Consider the following 13,900-nt stretch of genomic DNA (forward strand, 5'->3'; position numbering starts at 1 on the left):
GATCTGATCCAGTAAAATGAGTTGGATTATCTAATCTAGTGTTGTGTCAGAATAATTCACTCGCTTGTAGAACATAGTTTTGACTATCTCACACCATCGTGCGCCAGCTTTGAAATGAGTCACTCTGACTTTGTGTTCTGTCACATCTTTCTTGCGTCAATGGTTAAAACAAACAAAATTGGTTGACGATCTATACCTCATATATTGTATAGCATCAAAATTCATTTCAGCTGTTGCAGAGAAATATGATGAAAAACATATGAAAAGGTATAAGCAATGGTAACTGAAACGACTTGGCTGGAAGAAGCCTGTTAATAACATTGAACAAACTGTAAACTATAGGAAAAAAACAAGATCAATGCTTGTAGGGAATACAAATTAAAGGTAGTTTGCGAAATTTGAATCGTAGTATAGAAAAAAACGAATGATGAAACCGTAAATTTTGAGAATCAATTACCTTATAAGAAAACTTTTTTCGCTACTGGCTACTGGTACCTACAAAAAGAGTTTTTTAGGTTCATCCCTAACATAATATCCAATAAAAATTTACCAAAATTTAATTTGGTAAAATACGTAGTGAATTAGAGTGATTGTAAGGAATACTAAAACTTTACAGTCGCTCCAATTCATAAAGAGCAACATATCGTGATTGTTTCTCTGAAGGTGTGAACCCACATGGTCTAGACTCAGACTCGTTTAGATTCCACTCTAATACTTACTACTTGTAAGGGTTAGACCAACATCGCCAGTGGCCTACAAATGGAACACGCCCATCCTCCTGACATCTAACAAGAATAGTCATTTAGCATTTAGCAAAATTTTCAATCTATTCATCTATAACTTGATTGAACTGCCTTGGCTCATTTGATGTTTAGGCCTAAGAGATATATCCCTCCTCAATCAATAACAAAGCCCATTTTTAATTAAAAAAAGGCCAATTATTAAAAGAATAAAATACTTAAAAGGAATAAACTAGTCAACCGTCTCAAAACTGAGCAGTAAGAAAAGGCCACGTGGATTCAGAGAAAAACGTCTGGCCTGTGGCGCGCTCACGCAGCCACCTCCTCTTTCTTCTCTTCCTAGAACCTTCTTTTATAACAATTCTCATTTTCACACAACGAAGAGGCGAAGAGCCATTAACAAAAAAAAAGTCAGGCTTGAAGAAACCATTAAAAAGGCACCGTTCTCTCTGACTTTTCCATTTTCGATCACAAAATGGCGTCGTTCGATGAAGCACCTCCCGGAAACCCAAAGGCAGGAGAAAAGATCTTCAGAACCAAGTGTGCGCAGTGCCACACCGTCGACAAAGGTGCCGGTCACAAACAAGGTCCGTTCTCTCTTTCTCCTTCTAATTCCCTGGAGAGATTGATGATTGTTTTAGATCTAAGGTTCTTGTGTCTTGTTTGATTCATTTACGATTGTCTTGGTCCGGATCTACCTGATATGAGTTCTTGCATTTGTTGAAACAGGACCAAACTTGAACGGGTTGTTTGGAAGGCAGTCTGGAACGACTCCAGGGTATTCTTACTCTGCTGCCAACAAGAACATGGCCGTCATGTGGGAGGAGAAGACTCTCTACGATTACTTGTTGAACCCCAAGAAGGTTCTTTTCTTCTTTCTTGATTATTCATTAACTCCTTTAGTGGATTTATCCTTATGATAATTTTAGAGATTTGATCTGCTGCAATACCTATTTTGGTTTGTGCTACTTAGAGATTTAGCTCCATCATTTACATTCTCTTGTTGTAATCAATCTTGAATGTGCACCGTAAGCTGTATTTGCAACATCTCAACAATGTTTCATTATTTGTATTGCCTGTTCAAGATTTTTGCATCATTATTCATATTTAGACTGAATCATATTCACAACAGAATGGTTTTGGTTTCATCCTGAGTCATCTCTTCATTTATGTGGATTGGTTGTTTCTTACTGAGCTGATTATGTTTGGTTGTTACAGTACATTCCTGGGACGAAAATGGTGTTTCCTGGATTGAAAAAGCCACAAGATCGTGCCGATCTCATCGCTTATTTGAAGGAAGGTACTGCGTAGACTGGGTTGCTCGGATATAAATGAAGCCTCTATTCTCCTTGCATTTTTTTTCTCACAGAAAAAATAAATCAGACCAAAAGTATTATGGTCGTGAACTGGTTATATGTTTTCTTTCTTTTCTTTGTTAATGAGGCGAGTTGCCTCTTATAGTCGAATATTCGTTTTTGATGTGAAGACCAATCTCCACCACGAAATTTAATTACGAGATTTTATTCTACTTTCTTAATTTTGTAAGAAAGCAGATACTGTTACGACGAAAATTGTTTGGTCTACGTAAAGAAATTTATATCAGCGTATAACGGTGATAAAATGTATGAACTCAATTGGTAAATTTTCATATAAATATCAAATTATTAAACTTTTTTGAATATAAAATATTATACACGAAAACAGTAAATAAAAAATTAAGTGTTTAGCACATGTAGTGATTTTATCAATATGTACGTTTTGTAAGCTGTATCAAAACAGACGCTAAGAACATTATCTATGAATTTCTACAAATGAATCTCTATATATTATTACACTAACATTTAAAGTAATCTAGTTATATACAAAACTTTCTGTTTATTTGGATACTCGGCTGGATCTTACCCGGACTCGATCCGAGCGATCCAAGCGAGTCTAAAACAAAAAATAAAAGCCAAAAAGGGTAAAATGATGGACACAGAGTCACAGACCCGATCCAAACCATTTTTTCAAGTCAGTTTTTTTTTTTTTTGATCAACTTTTTTCAAGTCGGTTCCAGTTTGTTTTTTTCAGGTAAACGGCTACCATGGTGTTATAGCTCTGTTTTCTTAACCAGACAGAAACAAGAGAATGATTTTATTAGTCTAAATATTTTAGGTTTGTGTTGGGTCATTTAAAATGAATGATGGCAAAGTGTTGCAAGTGATTCTCTTTATTCTTTGTACTTTCGTTTTCGTCTAGTTTCTTGTAGCACGAGCTAGAGTTGTTAATCGTTTTTATTCATAAGCCGAAAAGCAAAACAAGTGAAAACCATACGATGTCTCTGATTCAAGTCTTGGGCTGTGAAGGCTTCCACGTTCCTGGTATCTGTAGAAAAACGGATATTATCTTATGAGACTTCTAAAGACTAAACTTGCAAACAGAGACAGCACAGACAAACCTCAACACCATGAGGTCCGATTCTGTTACGTGATATGAAATTCACAACTAGATTCGCAAACTCCTCTGGTACATCTTCCTGCATTCATTTACATCCCACACAAATTCATTATCTCGAAAACAAAATATTCACACTTAAAGATTAGCCAATCGCGTTTATTACCTGTATGGCATGTCCGGTGTGTTTGACCACAATCATCTGAAACTTTCCTTGCATTTGACCAATTGTGAGGGTCCTAGTCCAGTTTGTCAACATCGTTATTACAATGCGCCATATATTTCAAATAGATGTGAGCCAGAGTTTCAGAGGGAAGAACACGAATATACCGGTCCAATCTGTCAGTTCCAGCTAATAGCAAGAGTTTTGGAACAGGAGATGACAAGAACTTCTCTGAGAGACCCTCGTACCTGCAAGGCAACTAATATTATTCATAGACTCTCTCAATGATTTAAAACAAGGGGGTAATGAGGTTCATACCAGCCTTTCCAGTATTGCTCTGTTTGCTCTAGACGTGTACGGTAAGTGTAGCTGGACATAAGTTCACATTTCAACTCACTAGGAAGCAAATATTGAAAAAATCAAGTGATATTCAGAAAAGAGATAACTCACCAGTGTTTTGAATCATCGTATTTGAGAGTTGTGGGGATGGAGACGCGAGCGGAATCAATGTTCCTTAATGATCCTCCTCTAACGCTGTACTCAATCTACAGAAGATTGTGCACTATTTTAGAGGTGGCAGACCCAATAAAGCTTACTAAAGCAAAGTGATTTCTTGTTTGCCGCTTATAGATATCAAGGTTTTTTTTTTAGTTTACAGAGGGTTAGCATTATTCAAGTGATGCGTTTCAAAGTTGCTTACTGCTTTTTGGATGCTGGGAAAATGTTGCATTCTGTTTGAAAGAATTTTCTGCATGTGAATCAAAGAGGCAACAGCAGTACCCTACAATGAAAGTACTTTGGTCAGATCATGACACGAAAGTGCATACCAAATGAGAAACAATATGACTTTTCTGTAAGAAATCATACCTCAACAACATCCACTACGACAAGCCCAGCCAAGCTAGGCAGTGTTTTGTTTGCAGCAACTTGCACAGCGACCGAACCTCCCATGCTGTATGTTGCAACATGAAACTAATTCAAGAAAAGTAATTACAACATCTACAAGTTTATGCATGCGTCTATCACTACAACCCTGTACTAAAGCGAACCCATCAATCTTTCATACTAAAGAATTGAAGTCCCTAATCGTATATTCAATAAGATTTATACATAGATTTAATATTACCTAATTATTGAACAGTTGATAATACCTAGTACAAGTGATTGTTTAATATACAGAATCCATATACAAGTGATAATTGCACATACGCATCATCTTAAGCATTGTTATATACGTCACAACTATGAAGATATATTTACTGGTGCACTAGAAAAGCATTGATGTACTCGCTTTATTCACCAGTCATTTAAAGTTCAACACAGAGCTCAAGAACAACATACATATTGACATATAGAATGGAAAAAAAGAAAACAAACCTGTGACCAACTAGCACAATAGCTGGAGGAGAGTCTCCATACAATTCCTTAATCACAGCCACAACATCATTGCTCATTCTCTGCATGTCCATCTAAATACTTCAGTCTCACTTAACAGAGATCAGCTAATATATGATCGATTCAAAAAATCATACCTCGAGCGATAAGTCCAGTTCATCCTCTGAAACAGATTTACCGTGCCCTCTCAAGTCCATCGCAACCACACGTGCTTTCTCCTTGATCTTACTTGCCACTATAGAAAACGAGAGCCTGACAAAAAAAAACACACACAAATGAAACTATTACAATGTGTGTGCCTGTCTTTTTCAAAAGTGAAACCATAATAACATAACTCATCAAACTCAAGAGCAACCAAGATCCAATCTTTAAAACTGAAGGGCTCACCCAGAGAAGCCACCTCCATGGAGACAAAAGACAACAGGTCCTTTTGTTCCTGCCATATACACGTGAAATACCTATAATAGACACGTTTCATCAGAAACAGACAACAACAACAACAACAAAATAAAAACTAGAACCGTTTTTTTTTTCTTTCTGAAAACTTGAGATCATTCGTTTAACGTTACATCGTTGGATCCAGGGATTGACACGTCGTCTTCTTTGTCAAAGTAGCTTGTCCATTCTACAGGCGAATACTTCTCCGAAGAACTCCTGTAAATGCAAACAGTTCACTCAAGTCGAGATCACCAAATACAGGAGATGGAAAAGCGACGGTTGACTCACGTAGACGGAGGACGAAGAGGACGAGTGGCGAAGACGGACGCCGGAGCTGGTTCTTCGTCGGAGATAACCTCGCGAAGGGGATTCAAATTTGAAGAAGAATCCATCGCTGCAAGCTTCACCTCTGCGGTGGAATTACACAAATAGATCAAAATCAAATTGAACTGATCTCCCAGATCTTTCAGTTTCCGTTCCCACTCTACAATTAGCTTTTCTCCAGTTCCTTTTTTTATTTGTTTCTGTCACATTTCAATAGGAAGGTGACAAGGAAATTGTTATGGGCTTATCAAGCATGGGCCCACCAAGGCCCATTAGTTTTATGAAACGTGTGCAAAATGAGCAACGGGAAATGTCTTTCAGACCAAGGGGATGTAAGAGGAGGTCTTTGCAAAAGTAATTTAGGTAACAACAATTACCCACTATCCTTTCTCAAACTCTGCGAAGCGAATCTCCGAACATTATACGCAATTAAACTGGACACATCCCAAACTATTATTCTTTCTCTGTCTGTTTACGTTGTGGACCACGCACGTCCTCTTGATTGGTCCTCCGGTTCTGACTTTTTCCTTTTCCTTATTTCTTCGCGAAGACAAGACACATCCCAAAAAGCTCGAGCCCCTTTTGTTTCACATGACCCCTAACCCTAGAGAGTTGGGATGATAGATTTCATCCTCGATTTTGAATACATCGCCGAAGGATTCTGTTGGTACTTTCTCCTTCTCTTCGACTTCTTCTCCGACCTCCTCATCGCAATCTCCCTCTTCTTCTTTGCCCTAATCTCAGACCTCTCCTCTTTCCTCTTCTGTCTCAACTTGATTTCCTGAATGGGTTTAATCAAGAACACTGTTCACTACTGTTGCGTCTCCAGAGACAACCAGATTCTCTACGCTTACAACGGAGGAGATCAGAGCAACGAGAGTCTCGCGGGTCTGTGTCTGGAAAAGACTCCGCCTTTTCACGCTTGGTACTTCGAATCCATAGGTAAGAGGAGGTTTGGGTTTCTAACTGGAGATGGGTTTGTGTATTTCGCCATTGTTGATGAGGTTTTAGGGAAAGTCAGTGTTCTTAAGTTTCTTGAGCATTTGAGAGACGAGTTCAAGAAAGCTGCGAGGAAGAATTGTAGAGGAAGCTTCACTGCGGCTATTGGTTCTATCAATGTTGATGATGTTGTTTCCAAACTCATAGCTTCGCTTGAGCGTGTTGCTGCTGAGACTGCTAACAACGAGCTGAAGACCAGTAATAGTAACCTCGCTGAACAGAGCGAAGGTGTGAGCTCTACTAAAGCTCCGCTTTTGGGGAGGTCAAGCAAGCAGGAGAAGAAGAGAGGGAAAGATCATGTGGTCTCGGTTAGAGGCGCTGAGCTTGACGAACACAGGAACTCTAATGATAGAGCCGAGCGTTGTGAAGGTTCGTCTGCAGCAGAGACATCCTCGCAGAAGGAGTGTGTACCGAGAAGAGGACGTTCTGGTTCTCATAGCTTTGAATGGAAATGGCGGCGCCTAGTTCAGATTGTTCTTGCTATCGATGCTGCTATTTGCTTGACTCTGTTTTGTATCTGGTTGGCTATTTGTGAGGGTATCAAGTGCACACGTTCGTGATTGGAAAATAAAGTCCAAGTTGAATAGATTCTTTTTACAGTCGTCTTGTTAAGTACTATTGTTGAATGTATGTATGTGAGGACTAAGGCTCAAGTTCTACTTATGGCTAATGTGAATGCTTTACTCAATGCTTTGTACAGTTGCAACTATGTTATGGTAATGACCATCTTTATATGATTAAACTGTTGGAGTAACGAGCTCAATCATCTTCCAACTTGTACAGCCAGAATCAACTGACCAATTATAGCCATCTGCTAAGTTGTGATGTGTCAACGTGTAACAGATAGTTCACATCAAAATCGTGAATCTTGGGACGTTACTAATAGCAACTTCAATTGAATATAGAATCAAACGTATATTTCATTCTGTTTTGGTATGTATTCAGTACTTGAAGGATAAGTATGGAAAGATACGATCATCATTGCATTCAACGATAAAGAGAGTTTATAATAAGATGAACCTTTTTCATGCTTATAGTTCCAATACTTACTATGATTCACGCCAAAATGGATACAAAGTGAATTAGAATGCATACCTTTAAGAGGCACATGTGTATTAAAGTAGTAATCGAAGTTATACCTTGAGGATTTAACTGAATGAGCTTCTCTGCACAAACCCACTGAACCAAAGGAAGACCATGAGTCTTCATGGCCAACAAGGCTGTGTCATTTGCAAACCAAACTACAATTAACATTAGCACCTCTGATTCCAAAATATGTTGATTGAACTTGAACCAAACCAAAAACTGAATTGCTATATGAATATATGAAATACCATTTATATATCAGTTCTCATTAATTCTGAAATAACCAAATATCTAAAAATACTATTTAGCAACTGAATATTTTTATCCATAAAAACCAAATTACTTTAATACTAGTATTGAACCCATGCTTTGCATGGGAATATTTTTTCTTGCAAATATTTTGAAGAACATTATTTTGGTTATAATATAATTTGATAGTTATAAGTATAAATGGATAATTGCATATTATTTTTGAAGAACACACGAAAAAAGAGAAGCATAACGATTTTCCAAATTTCAGATTTTCTTACCATTCTATAAAATTGTATATCGAGAAAGACTTCAAAAACTAACCTTGGACAATATATAAAATCACTGACAAATTATTGTTTCATTACCTATTATCACCCGAGAGGATGCAGTAGATTGAAAAACAATTCCTTATTACTGTGTATCAAATATTTGAAATATGTATCTCTCGTAAACATTATGCACAATATATACCTTTGTAATATGTATCTCTGGTAATTTTGTCTCCCATCATCCCATGATTGGCATTGATTTTGCCTTCTTCAACGCTGCTTCATGTTTATCTTGCCCCTACAACCATCATAAATCAATTTTATTTCTAAAAATCTGAAAGAGTAAAACTATAGAGCACAAGTATCAAATTCCTCAGCATTGATCCTTCGTAGTAAAATATTGTAAACACATTTACTTTGTATCAAAAGATCTTCTTCTGGAGTTGTGTGTTATTATCTTTCTCTTTTCTTTTTTTTAGTCTATAGATTTATATTATGTTTTAGAAAACTTCTAGTTGCCTGATTACACATATATTGCCATCATTATAATTATAATAACAATAAATCACTTACTTTTTCCTTTTGATAACTTGATCCGGCTGGCTCCTGGTTTTGACAATTCAATCACATATTGAAAACGTTTTGGTTGTAGATAAAACGTACAGAAGAAATCTAGTATGTTGCCAATTATACAGGAGATGAAGAAAACCGTTTGACGATAAAGAATTAACGTGGGATTATAATTCAGAGAAGAAATAGGAATTTTGGTAGTTGAAGATATGGATTACTTAAAAATAGGAGATGATGAAAACAAAATTTCCATTTGTTTTTATATTAATTTTATTTTGTAAAGCTTTTCCAAATGTCCAAATATAATTGGCAAAGTGACTTGTGATTTAGTATATAAGGGATTTGTATCTAAAATATTCAAAAACTAAATGAATTATCTAACATTTTAATCTAAAAGTCCCAAAAACTACCGGATCTCTTTTCCAAATTTCCTAAATTATTAAACCGAACTGAATCAAACCCAAACTTTTTTAACAGGCTTGATCTATGTTTTATCAACTGAATCAAACAGAAGCTGGCCTAAATTGTAAATACCCGAGCACTGCTTCTATCCGAACGCTCAGACTTATGTCACAGTGTCACACATCGAATGCTGCTTGCATCTCCCTTGAGTACCACCTTTTGAGGTTTTGCTCCCGCATATACCATGGGCCAACTTACAACAATCAGCCCATTTTAAAGACCAATAGAAAGCCCATACTTGATCTTAGTAGATCGAGAAATATTAAAAAATAAATAAAAAATCGTGAGAAGATATATCCATCTCACATCGTCTCCTCCAACACCGATCCACCAGTTACCAGTAAAACCACATAACTAAAAAGCTTTGCGTGGAATGTTCTCAAGCGGTAACGTCACGTCGAGGGTTTTCGAACGTCAGATTCGCTCATCTCCTCCCGGCGCTTCCGTCAGTCAAACCTCTCTCTCTCTATCTCTCTCACTCTAGAGTAATCTAACTTTTCTCTTAATCTCATCTTCAGGTGAATCGAGCTAGAAAATTCTACGAGAACCTCGTCCCAAGCCACACTCTCTACGATGTCGAGTGCCCCGATCACTGCTTCCGCAAATTCACCGAAGACGGACTCTTCCTCATCAGCTTCAGCCGCAACCACCAAGAGCTCGTCGTCTACCGCCCCTCCTGGCTCACCTACACCTCCGTCTCCGACGACACGCTCCCTCCCCTCCCCCGCCGCGCCTCCCGCTTCGACAGCTTCTTCACCCAGCTCTACTCCGTCAACCTCGCCTCCGCTAACGAGCTCATCTGCAAAGACTTCTTCCTCTACTTCCCCTCCCGTCGATTCGGCCTCTTCGCCACCTCCACCGCTCAGATCCACGACTCCGCTCCCTCCCCCGGCGCCGTTCCCGGCGTTCCTTCGATCGATAAGATCACCTTCGTGTTGCTTCGATTGGACGATGGCGTGGTGTTAGACGAGAGGGTGTTTGTTCACGACTTCGTTAATTTGGCTTATAACATGGGCGTTTTCATGTACGATGACCTTCTCGCGATTCTTTCGTTGCGGTATCAGAAGATTCATCTTCTTCAGATTAGGGACTCGGGTCATTTAGTTGATGCTCGTGCCATTGGATACTTTTGTCGTGAGGACGATGAGCTTTTCCTCAATTCTAGTTCTCAGGTTAAGCATAAGTTACGTACTGTCTCCTTTCTCAATTAAAAGAAATTGAGATTGAGATTGTTTAGGTTTTGGTGTAGGCTATGATGATGACGACGACTCAAGATAAGAACAAGCAGCAGAACAGGGAAGATGATGGGGATAATGGGTTAAACCATACCCAACTAAATGCTGATAATAATTCGTTTCTTAGTGGCATCAAGCAACGGCTACTTTCCTTCATCTTCAGAGAGATTTGGAATGAAGAGTCGGATAACACAGTGGTTTGTTGCTCTTGAGATGCTCTTTGTTCAACGAATAGTGTTTCTGTATTTTCAGTTACTTATTCCTCTCGCTGCCATCGAACGCTTTACTTTGGTAGACTAAATAACGGAGGTTTAAGGTTCTTAGGGATTTAGTTGATGTACCATTATCTACCTTTATCAGTCAACTGCATGTTGGATTGAACTGATCGAAGAGACACGTTTTGATTTTGGCAGAGAGTTCAAAGCCTGAAGAAGAAGTTCTATTTCCATTTCCAGGATTATGTGGACTTGATTATCTGGAAGGTAATTATATGTTCATGTTACACACCATTTCACGAAGAAAAGCGACTAACTTTGTGGCTATTCTTGGTGCTCAGGTTCAGTTCTTGGATCGACATCACCTCTTGATCAAATTTGGCAGTGTAGATGGTGGGGTGAGCTCTCTGTAATACATATTTTATGTTGAATTGAACTGATCTTGACCGTTTTAAGAGTTGACAATTCGACTGAATAGATTTGTGGTGTTGATGGATAATCTCAGGTAGGAAGAAATGCTGATCATCTTCCAGCTTTCTTCGCGGTCTATAATATGGAAACAACTGACATTGTAGCATTCTATCAGGTAAATGGATGTGATTTTGTAATTTGTGGAAAATTGCTATTTCTTATAAATTGACTTAGGACATTGATCTTTATGCAGAACTCAGCAGAAGATCTTTACCAGCTATTTGAGCAGTTCAGTGATCACTTTACCGTATCAAGTAGTTCGCCGTTCATGAACTTTGTAACCTCGCATTCTAATAGTGTCCACGCTCTCGAACAACTAAAGTACTTGAAGAACAAATCAAACAGTTTTTCTCAGGTTAGAACATCTTTGGATCATCTTTTTTTTTTTTAAGTTCATTTATTTTGACGTAAGAGAGTTGAATTTAATTCAATTTTCTACACAGTTTGTGAAGAAGATGTTGGTCTCTTTGCCTTTCAGTTGTCAGTCACAGAGTCCTTCCCCATACTTCGACCAATCTCTCTTCCGGTTTGATGAAAAGGTAACCAAATAAACCTTTACTCTTTTTCAATATCAAAATTGGAATCATAGCCGGTTAACTTAATTTTCGGATTTTGTTACAGTTAATATCCGCAGCAGATAGGCATAGGCAATCCTCAGACAACCCAATCAAGTTTATATCTCGAAGGAAACCGGAAACGTTGAAATTCAAGATAAAACCAGGTTAGTTTAGTTGTTTAGATATTGAGATAACTTCAACCGAACCAAAAACGAACATGATCGTAACTATTGTCTATGAAATGCGACAGGACCAGAGTGTGGAAGTGCAGATGGTCGGAGCAAAAAGATATGTTCATTCCTCTTCCATCCACATTTACCACTTGCCATTTCTATTCAACAAACACTTTTCATGCCTCCTTCTGTGGTCAATATCCATTTTCGGCGATGATACTCTTTTTGTTTCCATCATGTTGTGTAATCTATTGTTTGTAAAAGAAAAAAAAAACTGAAAACACATGTTTGTATCTAATCAAAAAAGAAGAAGAAACATATATACATTGTTGCGATGGAATAATAAATAAGTGGAATTTTGACCGATATTTGTAATAATTAAATAGTTTTTTATGGTTCTTTGGGTTGATTTCTGGTACGGGGTGAGCATGAAACTCACGTCAAACCAAAAACACATAGACCTCTCGAATTCAGATTTCAGCAATTTATAATGCAAGTGATCAGCTTAGACTAACTTTGGGGGTGGAATTTAAATCAGTAATGTTCTGCTACCAAAACCCCCGTGACAAGATTTTTCGGTAGCTTGCGTACTACTTGCTTACATTTGACACATAAATTGACAGACAAAACAACGAGTTTCTCTTAGCACACGACCATGGCTAGCCAAAATAATGAGAGGACCACATTATGCAAAACAAGTATTTTGGGATACAGTTAATAGCCATAGGCAATCACATGAAGTGTGTGTGTAGTGTGTTATATCAGAAGCTCACTCTCCCTATCACTTTCCCATGCATCAGCCAAAGCTCGACATCAACATTCTTATATCTGGATTGATCAAAAACATTAATATAAATGGGCCACTTAAAAGTAGGCCTGCGTAGAAACCATTGTTATGGCCCCCTCCAGTCTTTCTTTCCATAGTTGTTAGTATTTAAATGAAGTGTCTGGAACATGAGAGAAGACCCTCAAAGGCACAACACAACACCCAAGCAACGTGTAATACCATAATTAGTGACAAAGTCCATGGCCAAAAAAACTAGAAGAATCCAAATTTCTCTACAAAAATCTATCTACCACCAGGTCTTTCAAGAACCTACTGCACTCTTTATATACGAGAGAACTGAGGATCACCATCATTGAGAACAACAAGCAAGCAATCTAAAGCGAAGATAAAAGAAAGCCTACCACTTTGGTTTCCGCCTTATACAAACCACGATGAAGCACTTGCCTTACTTCCCTCTGTTAAGCCTCTTCGTAGGAGCTCTGATACTTGGAAACACCAAACCAAGTGAAGGGTCTCTGTCTTCCGCAATAGACACTCCGGGAAGCTTGCTATCCGATCTCTGGCTAGACAGGTTTCCTGATCCGTTCAAGATTTTGGAGAGAATCCCACTAGAACTCGAGAGGGACCAGAGCGTGGCTCTGTCTCCAGCTAGAGTTGACTGGAAAGAAACAGCAGAAGGACATGAGATCATGCTGGATGTGCCTGGTCTAAAGAAGGATGAAGTGAAGATAGAGGTGGAGGAGAATCGAGTCCTTTCAGTCAGTGGAGAGAGGAAAAGAGAGGAAGAGAAGAAAGGAGATCAGTGGCATAGAGTTGAGAGATCATATGGAAAGTTCTGGAGACAGTTCAAGCTACCTGATAATGTTGATATGGAATCTGTCAAGGCCAAGCTTGAGAATGGTGTTCTCACTATTAACCTCACAAAGCTGGCTCCTGAAAAGGTCAAGGGTCCTAGAGTTGTTAACATTGCAGCTGAAGAAGACCAAACCGCAAAGATCAGCTCCTCTGAATCCAAAGAGCTGTGATTGAATAATCTATCTATCTTCTACCTTTGAGTGTGAAGTGTTCTACAAATCCAATAACTTGAGTTTCATATCGTGTGAGATAAATGGGATGTAATCTTGTAACATATCTACCAAAAGCTTTGTAAGCTCTTTTTATATATGCAATAAAATATTCAAGTTTTTTAGTATTCCAAAATTGTTCTGCCACCTGCCTCATCCCAATGACAACACTCCAAATATTTAAACTAGAACAAAATTACTAAAATAATCTTGTCAAAAGAACAGCATGAGAACAGTACTGATCTAAAATCAATGGAGTGTAGAGTC

At 38.2% G+C, this 13,900-nt stretch overlaps 5 protein-coding genes across 5 annotated transcripts; 4 read left to right on the forward strand and 1 right to left on the reverse strand.

Moving 5' to 3' along the window:
- Positions 1 to 1,062: 1,062 nt before the first annotated feature.
- On the forward strand, positions 1,063 to 2,273 carry LOC103858550 (cytochrome c-2). Its single transcript, XM_009135931.3, has 3 exons — positions 1,063 to 1,327; positions 1,470 to 1,603; positions 1,959 to 2,273. Exons 1-3 carry the CDS (start codon positions 1,216 to 1,218, stop codon positions 2,049 to 2,051), a joined length of 339 nt encoding a protein of 112 aa, XP_009134179.1. The 5' UTR covers positions 1,063 to 1,215; the 3' UTR covers positions 2,052 to 2,273.
- A 643-nt stretch (positions 2,274 to 2,916) lies between these two features.
- LOC103858551 (protein phosphatase methylesterase 1) lies at positions 2,917 to 5,727 on the reverse strand. Its single transcript, XM_009135932.3, has 13 exons — positions 5,458 to 5,727; positions 5,301 to 5,385; positions 5,119 to 5,189; positions 4,869 to 4,983; positions 4,714 to 4,793; positions 4,204 to 4,288; positions 4,037 to 4,117; positions 3,787 to 3,881; positions 3,655 to 3,705; positions 3,504 to 3,584; positions 3,340 to 3,412; positions 3,178 to 3,255; positions 2,917 to 3,104 (listed from the first exon to the last, which is right to left on the reverse strand). The coding sequence occupies exons 1-13, from the start codon at positions 5,559 to 5,561 to the stop codon at positions 3,066 to 3,068; spliced, it is 1,038 nt and encodes a 345-aa protein (XP_009134180.1). The 5' UTR covers positions 5,562 to 5,727; the 3' UTR covers positions 2,917 to 3,065.
- Positions 5,664 to 7,249, forward strand: LOC103858552 (phytolongin Phyl1.1). The gene is made up of 2 exons (XM_009135933.3): positions 5,664 to 5,673; positions 6,070 to 7,249. The coding sequence occupies exon 2, from the start codon at positions 6,279 to 6,281 to the stop codon at positions 7,050 to 7,052; it is 774 nt and encodes a 257-aa protein (XP_009134181.1). The 5' UTR covers positions 5,664 to 5,673; positions 6,070 to 6,278; the 3' UTR covers positions 7,053 to 7,249.
- A 2,119-nt stretch (positions 7,250 to 9,368) lies between these two features.
- On the forward strand, positions 9,369 to 12,180 carry LOC103858553 (light-mediated development protein DET1). The gene is made up of 10 exons (XM_009135934.2): positions 9,369 to 9,576; positions 9,650 to 10,303; positions 10,381 to 10,563; positions 10,780 to 10,848; positions 10,923 to 10,979; positions 11,087 to 11,167; positions 11,246 to 11,407; positions 11,496 to 11,591; positions 11,674 to 11,773; positions 11,860 to 12,180. The coding sequence occupies exons 1-10, from the start codon at positions 9,505 to 9,507 to the stop codon at positions 11,997 to 11,999; spliced, it is 1,614 nt and encodes a 537-aa protein (XP_009134182.1). The 5' UTR covers positions 9,369 to 9,504; the 3' UTR covers positions 12,000 to 12,180.
- A 711-nt stretch (positions 12,181 to 12,891) lies between these two features.
- LOC103858554 (22.0 kDa heat shock protein) lies at positions 12,892 to 13,761 on the forward strand. The gene has a single exon (XM_009135936.3). It carries the CDS (start codon positions 13,001 to 13,003, stop codon positions 13,592 to 13,594), a length of 594 nt encoding a protein of 197 aa, XP_009134184.1. The 5' UTR covers positions 12,892 to 13,000; the 3' UTR covers positions 13,595 to 13,761.
- The last annotated feature ends 139 nt before the right edge of the window (positions 13,762 to 13,900 follow it).

The sequence above is a fragment of the Brassica rapa genome, chromosome A03 (genome assembly GCF_000309985.2).
Source record: "Brassica rapa cultivar Chiifu-401-42 chromosome A03, CAAS_Brap_v3.01, whole genome shotgun sequence".
In the NCBI taxonomy this organism is placed as follows: Eukaryota; Viridiplantae; Streptophyta; class Magnoliopsida; order Brassicales; family Brassicaceae; genus Brassica; species Brassica rapa.